Here is an 18,558-nt window from a genome sequence, read left to right as displayed (position 1 = left end):
AATTTAGATACTTAGTGAATAGTGAATTATGGTGTTATATTAAGTAAGGAAATTTGAGCAAATATTTTTTTTTATGGAGGAAAATTGAGGAATTATTTTTATGGAATAAATTAGAGACTTTTGTGGAGATAAATAATATTTTGAAGGAATTTAATTGGAGAATATTTGGAGAGAAGACCAAAATACCCTCTAATTTGGAGAAAAGACCAAAATACCCCCTTAGTTGCTTTAATAAAGCAACTATCAATTATTGAGCACCAACTTTTGCCTTCTTCTTCTCCATACACGTTTCCTTCTTCTCCTTCTTCTTCTTCTTCTTTTTCTTCTTCATTTTCTTCAATTCCTACTTAGTAAACACCCATCCAACTTGATTTAAGGCATAAATCTTAGAGAGTGAAGCTAGAGAAGTAATCTTTGGTGACTAATTTCAAGGAATTTGGTGATTTTCCTACTTGGGTCAAGTAAGTGATTTTATGATAAGTGAATTATTTTTGGATTTAGAGTTGTCTTTTAGCATATACATGCTTAACCATGCTCCAATTACTTCTTTTCTTTGTTTTCTTTGTTTGATTTTGAGTTTCTTCCATGTAGAGAGTGGAGAGCCTTCTAATAAGAATAAAGGCAAGACCAAAGCTTGAGAAGCTTTGATTAAAGCTTGTTAAAGCTTGTTTTGAAGGTTAGTGTTCATAAACACACTTACCTTACTCAAATTTTGATTTTGTGCCTTTATGCTATTATGTGTATATTTTGAGATTTTGTATGAAATGATTGGTTTGTTGAATTTTGGTTGCCATTACATGCTCTTGGATGATGTTTGATGAGTATTTATGTTGTGGTAGACATTTCTACCTTGTATCTTTGTGGTTCATGTTCCTTTCATGGCTCAAGTAAACTGAATTTGGGAAAAATGAGATTTTGAGTGAGATTTAGGACCATTTTTCGGTCCTTTCTATTTTCTATTTGTGTCTGAGTCCTTCATAAAAGTTGTAGGTCTATCTCTTAGCTTTCCAACCCATCCTCTTGTGTCCAATTTGGAGATAAATAACTCAACTTATGGCTAAAACACCCAAACTGACTCTGTTTGTGTCGGGCCACATGCATCACTGACATTAGTGCCCATTTTGACCACTATAATGACAAGATTAGGTTCTGAGTTCTTCATGAACGTTGTTGCCCTGTGTCTTGAGAATTCTCTCGTTCTGGATTGGTTTAATTTGAGTGTGGGGTTTAGTAGGAATTTAAGAAACAATGGACTTGGTTCTGCTGAATCAGGTCTGGTCTGCCAGTCTGTGTTCCTAGCTTTGTTTTGTTATCTTCCATATTGATCTGGGCTGTGATCCCTTCATAACATTTGTAGGATTTTGTCTTATCTTTCTAATGACTCTAATTTCATTTAATTTGGAGACCCATAGCTCTGGTTATGTTTTAAAAACACAGCAAAGGTTCATGTTATTTTTATGCTGGAAATTTTCTATGTTAAGTCATTTTGTTTAAGTATGAGAATTTTTATGAATTACTTAAGTTTAAATTAAGTTTTTATTATGAGAAGACTAAAGAAAATGAATTTTATGAGAAATGTTTTTGGGCTCTAATATACTTGGTGTGAATTTGATGCATGATTTGATTTTATTATGTATGATGAGCATGCTCGGCATTTGATGCCATTATGATAAGAAGCTATGATTATATGCTAGGCACGTGGGTGTCTTATGTTAGGGCGGACGCACTCTATATGTTATGAAAAGGTTGGCGACCTAAGGCCATTATGAATAAGCTATGAAAACTTATCTGCTTCTTTTTCTCCTAAGTGTATGTGAGCCCTTATACAATATTTTTAAGGAAGTGAAATAAATGAGATCACATTATGTTAATAACTCTTAATTTACCACAACTTATTTATGATATCAAATGAATTTCTAAAGCATGATGTGTTGGTGTGCATATGTACTGCATGTTCAAATTTAATGATTTTATGTATATAAATGATTGTTTTTAAGTATGTTGTCATCACAACATTGGTTTGTTGTGTTTTATGAGCACCACTAAGTTTTATACTCAGCGCGTTGATTTTATCACGCGCAGGTTGGAGATTGTGCTTGCTGCTTAAAGACCTGAAGAGTAGCATCAGAGTTGAAGAGATCTTTTGGTAGTTGATTAGTATTTTATGTAACTAAAAATTTTGGCATGTATAACGATTACATTTTTGGAGACTGTATTATTTCATTTATAACTTAAGCATGTTATTGTAAATTATTTTGGTGTATATATATTGGGAGATAAACTTGGACTTATTTAATGGTTAGAACATTAGAAGTTGATATATTTAAATGAATGTATTGAAGTGATGAATATTATAATGTTATTGAGGAACTATGGAGTTATGAAATTATAGAAGTGCTATTGTGTTGTTATTGGAGTTTGATGGGGTTTGGAGTTTGAATTTGGGAGTGCTTTGTATTCATATGTTTGGCAACTTCTATTTTTAGGGGAAACTCTTGAAGTTTTTCTGTAGGATTCTCCCAAATCATTTTCAAAACAGAATACTATTACTTGCTAAACTTGTGAATACTAAGTCACTTCTAATTCATAATATGATTGTTTGATTTATATGTAGGTTAGGACGGTGCCTCCGGCACCGAATATGGCATCCACCGTCGGGTCTTTTGGGATCGGGCGGCGGGTGTTACATTCTGCTTGGAACTTCTTTGTATGTTCTTCATCACCTTGTTCCACTGATACTTCTATGGAACCTTCAACTTGAACTTGTTTTCCTTAAAGTCCAACTAGAGGTGTACGAATAGATTTTAATTTATCACTAATTGTAAAGCTTTAAAAACATCAAATGTTAGTAAATTCACAACACTGCCATCATCTAACAAAATGCACTTGGCTCTGTAATTTTCTATGATTGCTTGTACAGCCAAGGCGTTTGCATGCGGATGTTGTACCCAAACACCACCTTCCTCAGTGAAAATGATCAGGGGTTGCTTAGTTCAAATTTTGTTAAGGATTGAATAAATTTCTCTTGCATGGCACTTTTTTGCTGTGTTACTATCCTCGCCTGTAGGTCCACCAAAAATCATATTAATTACTCACATTGTTTCTGTCTTTGCTGATGATTTCAACTCTTTCTTTTCTCTAGTGGGATGTTCTATTCGTCCCTACACAAAATTTCTAGGCACACCACGTTGTATTAGTTTCTTAATTTCTTTTTTTAACTACCAATAACATTCGATATCGTGTCCCAAATCTCTGTGGAAATCATAATATAGGCTGAGGATTCCTCTCTCATCTTCCTCAGATAAGTGACATAAACTGCTTCACCATGCCTTTGAATCTAATCAAGGATATAAGTCTGACTTCTTGTTAAAGGCGTGAATTGTCACTGCTCCCTCCTCTTGCTCGGGAATATGGAGTCTTGGAAGTGTAACCAGTCCGAAAAAGATGTGGTTTGTCGAATCATGGAGGTGATCTCCTCCTGCTAGACTCTTCTCTTTTCCTTTCCTGAGGGATCTTAGTTTGTAATTGCTGCTACTTCTAGGCTTCATCCAGCTGAGCATAATTACTTGCTTAGGACATGAGTTCTACAAAAAGGGGGGTCAATATTAATTGAATCAAATAACTTTCCATACTTACAATTCTTCGTCATAGCACTCATCGCCACTTTTGCATTCAAATCCTCAATTTGCATGGCTAGCTTTTGAAATTTGCTGAGATAATCTTTGAGTGATTCACCATCATCTTTTTTTTAAGTCGATCAGATCAGAGGAAATCTTTTTTCTTGGTATGCACGTGATGAATCGTGCTTTGAAAGTTAAGGCAATTTGAGCAAATAATGAAATTGAGCCTGTCTTGAGCATCTGATACCACTCTTGGGTTGGACCCTTCAAAGTTGTTGAGAATGCTCAGTATAACAAAGCATATACAGTCATCTAGATGTGCATAATTTTTCTGAGGCTGGTAAGATGACTCCTGGGATTCGTTGTTCCCTCATATGCTTGAAAGTTGTGCATCTTAAATTTGGATGGAAAGGATACAGCCAACACTTCGGGTGACAATGGAAAATCATTTGTGAGCCGGTAGTCTCTACTATCTCCAGACACTCTGTATTGCTTCAGGATTTCTCTGATTCTTGTTTGGAAATTCTCATCATTCGTTCTCCTGGATGTGTCCTCTACTCTCCTACTATGAGTAGCATCTGTCCTCCAAGAGGATTGAGTTTCTTCTGGAAAATTTGTGTGTTCTTCTTCTTCCTCTAGAGCAGCCTGCCCTCCATCCCGAAGAGAATAATTGTGTCATTGGGAAGGCTATGATGGAAGTTGAGAATGCATGTGTGACATCCTACTGAGTCGAGTCTTTGCATAGATTCGAGTTGAGTCGGGCCGAACCAAACCCGGTTGGGGTAGAATGGGATTATAAGTGGACTTACTTGAATGAGAGAAAAAGATCAAAGTATAAGGGTTAGGATTTATTTGCACTAAAACATACAGCTTGGGTGTTAAGTTGTAACCTTCTTACAATTGAGGTACCATTTAGAACTTTTACACACAAAGTCATTGATATTTTAGAGCCTACCCGTGCATATCATTTCACTTTCCCATTTTCATCTTTATCTTCATCTTCTTCATCTCCTTCCTTTCTCCATCCATTTTCACGATAGTTAAGCATTAAGTCAACCTTTATTTCTCCAAGTAAGTAGAATTTCTTGAAGCTTGATGTTATTCAACCTCTAATTGAGTTATATTGTAGATAATTTATAAGAATTCTGATGTGTATAGGAGAAGTGAGTTCAAAGATTGTAGAAAAAGGAAGCTAAGGAAGAGCTCAAGCTTTTTGGAGTAAAGGTTTGATATCTCTTGGCATTTACCATTTTCTTTGCATGAGACTTTGTGTGGTGTGTTGATAATGAGACCATATATTGCTTAATGTTGAGTGAGAGGCCTGGAAATGGTGAGAAAACATGGGATGAACTGAATAAATGAAGTAGATATTGAGTTATGCTGAAACAGGTTTTGCTGGAAAAAGAACCAGTGACTTCACCTTGATTTTGACCCTATTTAATGATGGAATTAGGAAGTGTCATAGAACAGTTATTTGTTCCTCTATTTGTTAGCTTTACATGGGTTTTTGAATCACCCAAATCGGAGTTATAGATTGAGAGATATGACCAAAAGAGTACAGACTGCGCAGGCTGGAAAACACGTCGCGCGCTCGCGACTTGTGCCTGGAAACTCTCTGACTCTCATTTGGTGCTTTACGCGCTTGCGACTTTCATTGCGCGCTCGCGAATTTGGCCTGGAAACTCACTGACTCTCATTTTTGCATCTCGCACTCGCGACTTTGCAAGGCGCGCTCGCGACTTGTGTTTTCATGCACTTTTGGACTTCATTTTCTATGCAATTGGATTCCTTTGCTCAACTAGTATGCCTCCAATCATTTTAAAACAAAAATACAACATTAGAACATGTATCAAAACAACATACAAGCATGCAAATGATGTGAAACCAAGTAAACATTATGATTTATGAAGTTATGAAATCATTAATATGCTATTGTGTTATACTATTGACATACCAACATTATGCTCCATTGAGGTTAGGTAGAAACCATGTAGATAAGGCTATGTCGCGACATAGGATAGCAGATCTGCACCTCATACAGTTTGGTACTCCGGCTAAAGGCCGTTGAGTGGGTATGATTATATATGGGCCATAGCAGCCAAGCATACAGTTTCATCCAGTTTCATACAGTTTTTCTTATCACTTCGGTTTCACTATAACCTTATGGAGCCATACATATATCTTGACTTAACATTGCATGAATCATACAGTATAATAAACAGCAAGAAAGATCATCAAGGTAAATGAAAGTGTCGTGCTATATGTGCCATATGTGTTTACATGCTTATTTCTATATATGTATGTGCTTACTTGTTTCTTTCCATGTTGAGATATCCACTGAGCTTTATTTGCTTAGCGAGTTACCTGTTTAACTCGCAGGTTTTGAGACTGGACCGTAGAAAGTCGGCTTACAACCGCTGCAGTTCATCTGTAGAAGACTCAGTCTTCAGGGTAGCTACTCATTTGGATGTGTATCTTTTGTCTATCCTTTTCATGGCATGTACAGGGCACACAGTTGGGCCCATTCCATTTTGAAACTAGTATCATGTTTTGTAAATATTAAGTACATTATTAATGTAAACAACATCAGCATGATATTATATTCAATATACATTATGATTTCAACATGTCAGACCATAAAGTCAACCAGTTTGTAGCGTCTCGGTTCGGTTCATTCGGGTTAACGGGTGGACCGGGAAGGGATGTTACAGCATGAACTTCTCTAAGGTGGAGCAAAGTGGTTCTATGCTTTTGTTAAAGCTTTTGCAACCTGTGGGTCTATCGCTGGAGGAGGATTGGAAGCAGATGGAATGTCACCAAGAGTTAAAACCATGGGGAGGAATCGTAATATTTGAATTTAAGGCTGGATTCTAGGTTCCATCAGGCAAGTTTTAAGAATCATGAGATGCTATTACGCCTTGATGAAAGAAAGATTGCAAGGTATTGAATCTGAAACTAAGGTATGTTCCACGCTCACCATATCAAAAGTGATAGAGATTGACTCAGAAAATTATAAAGAAATGCTAAGATTACTATTTGTGTATTGATCAGATTCCCTTTTTAGATTTTCATACAAGTATTTATAATACATCTTGAATTATAACTGACGGTGTATATTTATCGTAATAATCTTAGTTATGAATGCTGAGCGAGAATCTTGATAATTAATGACCTTTAATGATTCTTTTGACTAAATGTTACTTTATTCAAACGAATATGATCGTTGCTCGGTCTTAATTGGTTGCTCGGCACTTATCTCACTCAGTTCTTAGACTTGCGTGGTACAAATTAATAATCTGTTCCTATCACCTAGTAATTTTTTTTTTTTATTTACATATGCATGTTCTTGCAATGAAAGGAGATTGGCCTGCAATTTTCAAAGATAAAATTATGGTTGCTTTAATGGGTTAACCAATCCAATCAAATAGAAACATCATATTTAAAATTGATTTTTCTTATAAAATGTCATTCCTTTACTTAATAGCAACTAGGAATCGAAAAATGCCCATTAAATTATTAGGGAAGCAAATCTTATTATTCTATATCTTGGAAACACACTTGAATTTTATTAGAGATAAAAATTTTAGAGGAAGCTTACATAAGATTTTTTGAATTATTCATTGAATTCATCAATGTAAATTTTTTTGCTCGTTGCAATAACAGTCGGTTTGGACTTTCATTGTTATCTGAAATTAATCAAAAAAGAAATTTAGTATATATAACTCAAGTCATTAATATATATATGACACTACACAGTTTGTTTAGGGCTAACAAAAAGGGATGCATATGTACTATATTGACAATATTTATAAGTTGCTGGATGAGATCTTCCAACGTGCATTGGATCTGTTTATATTTGCATTATATTTGTATAAATCAGTTAAATAAATAATAAGTTATTAAGATAAAGATAAACAGTCCAATTCTTTTTATTCAATTTAATCATATACTTTCTTTTTAATTTATTGGAGGCCTAATGGGCCGAAATATCACCACAAGCTACACAATAGAGAGCAACCCTCCCCTTGGTTCATCAAATTGGTGAAAATAACTGTGATTAAGAGGACTCGAACTCGAGACCTCCCACTATTCACACAAGTGAGAAGAGCATCATTATATACCTTTTATAATTGCTATATATTGTATAAATTTATTATGCATAGAGGCACTATCTATCTCATTATTCATTTTGAAATGGTCTCTGAAATTAAGAACACCCAAGCACTGCAATGTGTAAATGACTATTGTTAGTTTTGAACTTCTGCAATATATTGATTAATATTTTTGATATATTGAAAATTAAAAATAATTTCTTATTTTATTTGTTACCAATCAAAATAAGAGGTAATTTACCAGTATTAATTTTAACCATGTTTTTTTGTCCATACCAATATTACACTACTTATTGGTACTTTTATCTATATACTTGCTTGGGACTTAATAATTATCAGACTGCACAAGATCACAAATCATGTCCAGAAGACCAGAATTAGAAGACTGGTTATCAGAGAGTGCAATGGCCGCAGGCCACTTAGCAATAGCCTCAAGAGGCCTTGTGGTAGCCATCAAGACTAGGTGCGGTCGATCCAAGTTTGATCTAATTTTGATCTTTCACTCTTTTGATCCAATTTTTGAGACTCCATTCGGGCTTATCTTAAGTCGGATTTCGATATGCAATACACCGTTTGAAAGCTTAAGAAATGTAGTTTCCAATTCCACTTGAATCTTGCAAAGAAAACTGACTTATCTTTAGTTATAAACCAAAAAAATAGATAAAAGGTCATCACAGACTTTAAATTTTGCTCCAATTCTTGACCAATTGAATACCGACTTGAACCGTGTCTTTTGCAATTGCTTTCTAACAATACGAGGATTTAAAAAACATGTATTCACAAGCTTTAACTTGAGCATTTATCGAGCTCTTAACGAGCCTAAATACGAGCTTAAAGGTTAGGTTTTATGGAGCCTAAATTCAAACTCAAACTTAAGCTAACATAAACGAACTTTAAATGAGCCTCAAATTTAAACTTTTTAATGAGTCAAGCTTGAACTTAAAATGCTAGTTCCAACCGAGTTTGAGCTTTTATCAGCACTTAGTAAACCAACTTAATCAACTTAAACAACTTAAAACTCGATTCAGCTTTGAGATTGAATAAAATCACCACGTCATTTCAGGTTAGCAAGAAGAAACACTCGCTTCTTTAGATATTTTGAATGTTTTTTAGCTTGTAATGTGAATTAGATAGCAATTTTGAGCTCTAAGGAGCATCAAAAAAGATTTCTGTCAATTTGAGTTTATGTGCTTTGAGGATATATATCCAGCTGTTGTCTTTGTTCAAACTTAAATATTCAATCACTGTCACTATTAATCTATCATGGTTATTGCTTTGATTTATTGAGATTTTTGTTCCTAGTTTAGTATTTTATTTCCTGGTCTGTTGTATGAATTTATGGATTTTGATTTATTAATTTTTATGTGCTTATTTATGTTATACTAGTAGAGAGAATAAAAATTTGATTGAAATTTACTTCCTTTATTTTTAAATGTGTTTCCTTTCTTATTTTAAGATAATTTTTTTGAGGAATTTTCTTGTCTAATCGTCTTTTCTAGCAACAAGAACATTTTATGAGTCTCAACCCTTATATACTAAACTCACTTTATATTTTATTAGGGTATAATTGTCTTTTTCTATCTACTTAATGGCTAAATAAATAAATATGGACAAAATCAGTAAAGTGTTGGACGAATCTAAAAGTTAGAGATAAAATCACGTATTATGGAAAAAAGCTGAGTATTGAATAGTGTAATTAGACAAAATTGAGGAACAAATAAGTAATTCTCCCATTTTTAAAATTAATATATAATATTGCATACATTTTTTATTTTTAAATTATATGCATTTTTGTCTTTTTTTCTTATCTTTCTCCAAATTAAAATATTTTAAATTATAATCAAATATTACAATATATATATATATATATATATATATCCCGAAGTAAAAAAAAAAAAAAATCTTCAAAAAGCTTACCTGACACTCTATTCTTTCAACATTCCATTTTTTCTTTTTTTACAAATTTTCTAATTTTCTAATTAATTTTTAAATAATTAATACTTAAAACAATTGAATTTTAAAATTAAAACCTTTAAAACTTTTGAATTTTGAAATTAAAAATTTTTAATTTTTTAATTTTAAAACGTTAATACTTTAAAAAAATTTGAATTTTAACCTATAATAATGAGTTACTATATTGTATTTACTTGTTTTATGATAATGATATGCCTTGTTTGCGGGTGGAATTGGGATGAAGTGCGTTACTATGGGATTGTGAGGACGGTCTCAGATTGTTGACCATGTATGGAAGATCGACATCCTCGTGTTTCTGATGAAATATGATATCGATGATATGGAAAAAAAATCACAGAGTAGCCTCCTGTCGGTAATGAAAAGAAAAGAGAGAATGGAAAAACAATGTAAGAACTGATCAAGTGAGGATTAAATCGGTTGGCCATGTATGGGGATTAGCTCTCTAGTGCACATGTATGAGAGGCCAGGCCTGTGTGGAAGGACGTGTTGTCCAAGATTTTGTGACACCACTGATCAATTTCCTTTGATGTGATTACTTGAAGGTGATATTATTTATGGTTGCTGATGCAATGACATGTGCTTGGTTGGACGGGTGTTCATTATATAAATTTGAAAAGCATGTTACGTGATTGTTTGGGTTATGCATTATTCGTTATTATTCACTGAGTCATGAAAACTCACTCCTTTCCCTAAAAATTTTCCCAAGAGATAGATAATTTGCTGGTTCAAATAAGCTTTGCTTCCTTCTCCAAAGAGTTACAGTAGTAATTTTCAGTTTTAGTAATATTTAAATATACAGTATTGTGTATAAAAAATGTATTCTTATCTATATACTGAGTTCCGCAGTTAGGGAGTCTTATGTTACAATTTATCATGTAAAATTCATGAGTGTGCTATTCGATAAATATATATGACTCTCCAATTGCTTGTCCAAGAGCACGATTGGACCAATTTGCTATATTATGGACAACATGAATGGAATATGAAATTCAGGCCCGAGCTATGAATTATTTGAAATGTTGAAGCTGGGTCAGAGATATAAATTAACAATTCGGCTTAATAATATCGTATTATAGGCTTATTGTTTCTATAACCAGTTTAAAGAAATGGATTCATGCAAGTTATGCTTACTACGAGCCTCGAGGGCCTTAAGCTTACCTGGGCTCTAGTGTCGATCCGGCCCATGGTTTTGGATGATGACAGTACAATTCTATAGTATCACCTAATAAATACATTTCAATATATATATATATAATAAAATATTATATTTATTTTTAAAATTAAAATTTTCAACAATTCGTCATCCCACACACACTTATGTATATTTTATTTGAAAATTTAATTTTTAAAAAATATATCCAACCAAATTATACAAACACAAAAACGAATATTATAAAAATATACTTTTTTTCCTTTTTTTATCTCACCTATATAAAATATTTTAAATTATAATAAATATATAATTAATATTTTAAAAAATAAATTTGACAAATAAAATAAAAATTTTCAAATTTCTCATTATCATATATATATTTATTAAAAATAAATTTAAAAAGATAAATTTTAAAATTTTAAAATGCTTAATTATCTGTATATATTTATTTTGAAAATAATTTTAATAAATTATATCCGATCAATTAATAAAATATAATTTTCTAATTGGTTATTATTAAGATTATTTTAGGATATTCAAATTTTATTAAGGGCGCTATTGAAAATCTCACTATTTTCCTCTATTTTCACATTTATATATAGTATACATATAGATACATTATTTAACAAAAAAAATAAATAAATAAAAGGAGTACTATTTCAAAAAGAGTTATAAAAAATTGAATTCACCAAAAAAAAGATTATAATAACTCGTTAAGTTAACAATATATTTACGGTAACTAAAAATTTTACAATTTATCTTTAACATGCAACTACGTTTTACTTCAATTTTTTTAAGATTTATTTTTTCCTAAAAAAACTTGAAAATGACATAAATAAATGGTAATATGTAACTTAAAAAATCATGTCATTAATAAAAAATATATATTATTATTATTAATTAATTATGTAAAATAACTAAAAACTTATATTTATCATACTTGCAAAATATTTTATAATTTGGGGATGTTATGACGTTAGTATATTTAATCTCCACATCAATCATTTTTATCGGATAAGTTAAGCTAAAATCTTATCAATAGCATTAATATTTTAAACTTTACGTTCTTGTACAGAATCCAAAAATAAATTACTTAAATAGTCATTTTTCATTAATTTAAAATTTGTAAAGTATTTTTTCAATAAGATTTCATTAGACTAAAAAAGAAAAATTAAATTTATATGATATTAGTCAAATAATATAATTCCATACTTTCATTGTTAAATTAGAATTACAAAAAATTTTAGAATAGAATAATGTATAAAGAGTCTAAAAAAGTGTATACTATCATTTCCCAAAAACTCAAAAAGAAAGAATATATTTAAAAATTTTATTTTAATTTCATTGTATTTAACTAATAGAGTCTAATGGTAAAGTATCTATATTTTAAAATTTTCAAAATATAATTAATTAAAAAGTTTTAATTTTATTTTTGATACTTGAATTAAGGTTTTCGAGTTATCTCCTAGAAAGTGATATCACGTGAAAGCTTATAATTAAGAAAGTAAAAATCTATTAATTATAAAATCATTTGGCAGTAATATGCAAGATCAAATAGAGAAAATAAGTATTTTACAAATTTTCTACAATTAAAATGTATAAAAAAAATCTAATAAAAGGATATTCAAAAAGACAAATGGAATACATTTTCTACAATTAAAAGATAATAAAAAATAAAACTAAAAGGATCTTAAAAAATATGAATGGACATATTTTCTCCAATTAAAATGCATAAAAAATCTAAGTAAAATGAATATATTAGGAATTCCAAATTAATCTAAAGCTATTATAGGAAATCTAATTATTCTCCTCTTATTCTCATAGTTATATATAGTATAGATAGATAAGATCACGCAACGAATGTGTTGCTTGTCATTATAAATGCTCGTTATTTAATTTATAGTTTTTTTATTATTTATCAAGTTATTTTAATTCCTAGAAAATACAATTACACACTTATATAAAATTACAAAAAGAATTGATAATTAGATAAAATATTTTTATCAATTTATAAATTTAGTATAATTATTCACTTATATTTATATATATATATATATATATATATATATATATATATATATATTACAAATATATTGTAAATAATAAATATAGATAGATAGATAAAGGATAAATATAAAATAATTGAAATTAAAAATGAGTTGTGAAATAAAATAAAATAAACATACTTAAAGAATATTTTTGAAATAAAAGTAAATAATTAAAATTTTATCGTTAATTAAAAATAATAAAATTGAGAAATTCTACTTGTGAACTCTCAATTTAATATTAGAAAATGAATCTTACATTGAATTAAAAATAAATAATTGACTGACTTATAACCTAATAATGATAGACCCACAACAAATCAATTGGTTATAACATTCAATCATTTACTGTAAACATGCCAAAGACTTTAGTATATGTAATAGCCTTGTAAGCCATTTGATTTTGTAGCTTCACTTACATGACTTCAATATTTAAAAATGGAAGAACTTTTTAGCCTTTTTTTTTTTTTTCAACCAAGTAAAATTATGAGTTTGACCTTTATTCTTTTCAATAAAGTACAATAAATAGGGTTAAAATTATAATTTTTATCATTTTCTTTCAACTGTCCTTTCAAATTGGAGAAAAAGTAACACGTAGGTCCTATAATTAGTTTTTTTATCTATATTTTTCTTTCTCCCATGTTTTCTTCCTTTCTAAACTAAATATAGAAGAAAATTGATACTCCCTCTGTCTAAAATAGATAATTTATTTTATATTTCACACAAATTAAAAAATTTGATTAAATGACAATTATATATATAAAATTTCAATTATACTCATCATAAATAACATATGAATTATTATATTTGAATAATAAATAAAAATTAATGACAGTTATTAAAAATAAAATAAAATTTAATAAGAGTATAATAGATAATTTAAAAATTAACTATAATACATAAAAAAATAAAATGAATTATATTTTAAAATAAATAAAAAAAATGAATTTTCTTTTTAAGAGGGAGACACTATTATTTTTCTTTTCAATTTTCTTTTCTCTCTTATTTTCTACCGATCTAAATACAATGTAAAGAAGCCTTTTACCTATCATGTAAAATAAAAAAAGTCTTGCAAGTTAAAAGACCTGTTCCGTACAGAGACGTGTATTTGTCTACCTGCGATGAACATAAGTAATCAATTTGACTTTTGTTGCACCTGGCTGCGATGAACATAAAACAATCAATTTGACTTTTGTTGCTGCACTTCGGCTAAAATGAGAAGCATAACCCTGCCCCTTTTCTTTGCCCTCTGTTCTGCTAATTTTTGTGTTTACTTCTGGACATATCAACTAGAAATACTGGCATGGTCGTCTTCTTCATCTTCTTCTTTACTTTATTTTCTTGTCAATTTCATCCCTCAACAGCACAGACTTGGGTTAAATCCGGTTATTGGTATGCAGGCAGTGACTTCCCTATATCAGACATTAATTCTGCATTGTTTACTCACCTTATATGCGGGTTTGCTAATGTCAATTCCTCCACTTTTGAGCTCTCTATATCCTCAAACTTCCACAACAACTTTTCAATCTTCAAAACAATAGTCAAGAGCAAAAACCCATCAATCATTTCTCTTTTTTCCATCTGGAATGGACAACCTCAAACTTACAGGTCAATTTTGGGCGAGAAAGCCAACGATTCAGTCCTATCCTCCATGATCACTCAGTCTTGGCGTCGAAGGTCTTTTATTGATTCATCAATTAAAACAGCGAGGCTCTATGGCTTTGAAGGAATAGACTTTTTCTGGGTTTGGCTTAATAGTACAGACTTGTCAAATTTGGGTGTTCTTTTAGACGAATGGCGAGCTGCCATTGCTTCTGAGCCAAGAAACCACAGTGTTTCGCAATTGATTTTAACAATGGCTGTTCGTTATTCTCCAAGTCGTGAAATAGTGACATACCCAATTGAGTCTATGAAGAGGAATTTGGATTGGGCACATATAGTTGCATTTGACTATCATATGCCATCAAGAGAGAATTTTACGGGCAATCATGCTGCTTTATATAGTAATTCTAACAAATCTGGCAATATCAGCACTGATTTTGGTATAACGCAATGGTTTAGTCAAGGATTTCCAGCAGCCAAGCTCGTTCTAGGCTTGCCTTACCATGGATATGCTTGGTCTTTAGTGAACCCAAGTGACATATCTGTTGGTGCACCGGCCTCAGGTCCTGCTGTCACACTAGATGGTTCCATGGGTTACAGGCTTATCAGATCATTCATACAAAATTATGGGTATGGTGCACAACCTGTCTATAATTCTACTTATGTGGTGAATTATTTTGTTGTTGGATCAACTTGGATTAATTTTGACGGTGTAGAGACTATTAAAGCTAAGATTTCTTATGCAAAGGAGAAAAGACTACTTGGTTACAATGTTTTTCAGGTTACAAATGATGATAATTGGGCACTTTCTCTGGCAGGTAAGCAATTAAAGATATTAATGTATTTAGTTTCTAGTGATCATCACTAAATGCAATCTATCCTTCCTGCAACTGATATTGAAGGAACCTGTCGAAAAACAATTTAACAATCTATAAGAAGGGCTCAAATGGTCCATAGAAAAGATTTTATGAGGAGGGGCATTTACCAATCTCAAAACGATATTAATCTCATTATCTAGAAAGACTATAAGTAGTAAAACCAAAAAAGAAAGTAATTTAACAAGTTTCAAAAGTAATTCCCTCTAAACAATTAGACTAATTTAGCCTACTGTATTGACAGCTCAAGATAGAGAAGACAAGGAAAGCAATGATCATGGGATATTGCTAAAAGTTTTGCTTCCAATTGCTTCTATAATTGGCTTGTTTGCCTCGATAACATATTGCTACAAAAGCAGAGTATTCAAGCAAAGAGGTAATCCATCATCAAGTTTAAATTAATTAAGGTTTCTCCATTTTCTATCTATTGTACAAAGAAACATTTCTCAACCTTTTTCTTGTTGTCTTTTCATGTTACAAAAGCGAATGTCTTAAGTAATGCAAGACGATCTGATCCAGAAAAGGATTCATCAGCTATTCTAGAATTCGGTAGTAATGCTCCTAACCTCCCAACATTTAGTCTTTCCACAATCCAAGCAGCTACAAACAACTTTTCAAGTGAAAATAAGCTTGGTGAGGGAGGGTTTGGCCCTGTTTACAAGGTACTGCAATTTATTTCTTTTGTGAGTTATAAATGATAGGGCTCATTCGGCATTGCAATTGTTAATAGCAAATTCTGAAATTTTAAATATAATTATCATGCATTTTCTTTTTTTTTAAAAAATTTATTATCAGTATCAAAATCCATTTTCCTAGAAAATGATTTTTCATATAAATATTGAATTTCAATAATCAAATGCTGCTAAGTGTTAATACATCACAGGGTAAATTACGAGGGGGACAGGAAATAGCTGTGAAGCGACTTTCAGCAACATCTACACAAGGACATGAGGAGTTCAAAAATGAAGTTTCACTTACTGCAAGACTTCAACATGTAAACCTGGTTAGACTGGTGGGGTTTTGCACCGAACAGGAAGAAAAGTTGCTGATATATGAGTACATGCCGAATGGAAGCTTGAACCTCTACCTTTTTGGTTTGTAATTTTATTTATGTTAATTTTATTTTTTACAATTACAGCCAATGAGCTTAGATTTGATTAGCACATATAGTTTTGTCCAGCAGAGTCTTAATTGGCAAACATTTAGGACATGCTTGGCATTAACATTTTCATGTTAATCATAGCTTTAACATTTCTTGCAGATCCAATAAGACGGTATTCCTTGGATTGGACTAAGCGAGTTAGAATAATTGAAGGGATTACACAAGGGCTTCTTTACCTTCAAGAATACTCCAATGTTACAATAATACATAGAGATATAAAAGCTAGTAACATTTTGCTAGATGATGAGTTTAATCCTAAGATAGCAGATTTTGGAATGGCTAGACTCTTCAGGAAAGATGTACATGAGGCAAATACAAGGCGAATTGTTGGAACCTAGTAAGTGTTTTATATGCCTCTGTTGTACTACATACCTATTCAATTGGCAGGTCCAGTCAAATTCTGGAATTTCTATTCTCAACTTAAAAACTTGATTTTGTCCGATTAACTACACAAAAAATTTTGGTTTTGATTTGATTCATATCCAAATTAGAAATGCTAAAATAGGAATACTGGTTCGATATTATTCGAAATGTATCGAATATATCATTTTGGTAAATCAGAAATATAGGCTCACTCCTCTTCTATGGATGTGAAAATTTACTAAATTAATTCCTAATTCATCCATAGTCGTCTAGTCAACAATATATCATACGAGTCCAGCTTCTCTGATACAGTTTAATTAGTATGAACATTTCTTCTGCTCAGTGGCTATATACCTCCAGAATATGCACGAAAAGGCATATATTCCATGAAATATGATGTTTACAGCTTCGGAGTTCTACTTCTACAAATTATAAGTGGCAAGAGGAATACATTTTACTACGGCACGAACAACAATTTAAACCTTTTAGAATATGTAAGTTAATTTTCTATCCCTCATCGCATCTAATTTACCATTTGGGATTTGCTAATTCTCCAGCATATATTATTTATGCAGGCATATGAGTCGTGGAAAGAGGACAAAGGTGTAGAATTTTTTGATGAATCACTAAATGATTCTTCTTCACCTTGTAAGTTGATGACATGCATACAAGTAGCACTACTATGTGTGCAGGAAAATCCAGATGATAGACCAACAATGTTGGAGGTGTTTTCAATGCTCAAAAATGATATAAACCCTATTCCTATACCTAAAATGCCAGCATTTTCAAAGCAAAAGGGTGAAGATGCAGATGTACAGACCGGCTCCTCGTCACATCAAGAAATTTGTTCGTTCAATGATTCACAAATTTCCCAACTGGAGCCCCGTTGATTGTATAAGAACTAGAGAGAGATGCATGTAATATATGTGAATTCTAGATATTAATCTCTTGCAATGATTCAATAAGAGGTTTTTTCATTTTGTTCTTTTTTAATTATTTTTAAAAAATTCTAAAATATATAGTCATAAAAAAACAAATTTATAGCATAGTATTAGTAATATAATACTAATAATAATAATATAATTTTTGTTACCTGTGGAAGAATATGGGTCTGATCTGGAAGTAACGAGAACTTGAAGGGGGGAACAGTGTGTATAGAAGTAATGAAAACCTGCAAATAATTATTATAACAAATAATTCTAAATATTAATTTTTTTTCTTTTTTTTTTTTTTTGAGTAGTAAGAAAGGGGATTCGAACCTGGATCTATTATCAGGCCGTATATACACTTATCTAAGCTATGCCTCGGTGTGTATTCTAAATATTAATAATTACTAGTATTTTTGTATGACGTGCGTTGCACGTTGACTATACTCCTTTTTTTACCTATATAATATTAAAATATAAGTTTTGTTTAAATTAAAATAAATACAAGTGGTTTATTTGTATTGCATTGTGTCGTATAAACTACTTGCAATACTATTTTTTTATATATTTAATTCTATTTTTATATAATGAAATGGTTTTAGAATAAAGTTTAAACCAATCTCTAAATGTAACTCCCCATTTTTCTGTGTCTGAAATAGTAAGTTTACCGGTGTGTGAATAGTACCACCAGTCCGGAAGTCGGTATTATTTTGGTCCGAAAAAATT

The 18,558-nt window shown here is 31.1% G+C and overlaps 1 protein-coding gene and 1 long non-coding RNA gene across 2 annotated transcripts; both read left to right on the top strand.

The window, feature by feature from the left end:
• The first annotated feature begins 279 nt into the window (after nucleotides 1-279).
• LOC149493113 (uncharacterized) lies at nucleotides 280-2,291 on the top strand. The gene is made up of 3 exons (XR_016318587.1): nucleotides 280-461; nucleotides 592-676; nucleotides 2,083-2,291. It is a non-coding gene; the product is annotated as an uncharacterized LOC149493113 (long non-coding RNA).
• Nucleotides 2,292-14,074: 11,783 nt separating this feature from the next.
• Nucleotides 14,075-17,899, top strand: LOC149493112 (cysteine-rich receptor-like protein kinase 19). The gene is made up of 7 exons (XM_089726576.1): nucleotides 14,075-15,324; nucleotides 15,626-15,757; nucleotides 15,865-16,043; nucleotides 16,265-16,475; nucleotides 16,643-16,880; nucleotides 17,250-17,400; nucleotides 17,482-17,899. Exons 1-7 carry the CDS (start codon nucleotides 14,208-14,210, stop codon nucleotides 17,794-17,796), a joined length of 2,343 nt encoding a protein of 780 aa, XP_089582702.1. The 5' UTR covers nucleotides 14,075-14,207; the 3' UTR covers nucleotides 17,797-17,899.
• Nucleotides 17,900-18,558: the final 659 nt, after the last annotated feature.

The sequence above is a fragment of the Jatropha curcas genome, chromosome 10 (assembly GCF_041381405.1).
Source record: "Jatropha curcas cultivar XTBG-Jc1 chromosome 10, XTBG_Jcur_1.0, whole genome shotgun sequence".
NCBI classification, from domain to species: Eukaryota; Viridiplantae; Streptophyta; class Magnoliopsida; order Malpighiales; family Euphorbiaceae; genus Jatropha; species Jatropha curcas.
The sequence above is the reverse complement of the archived record's forward strand: the minus strand, read 5'-3'. Positions and strand labels throughout refer to the sequence as shown.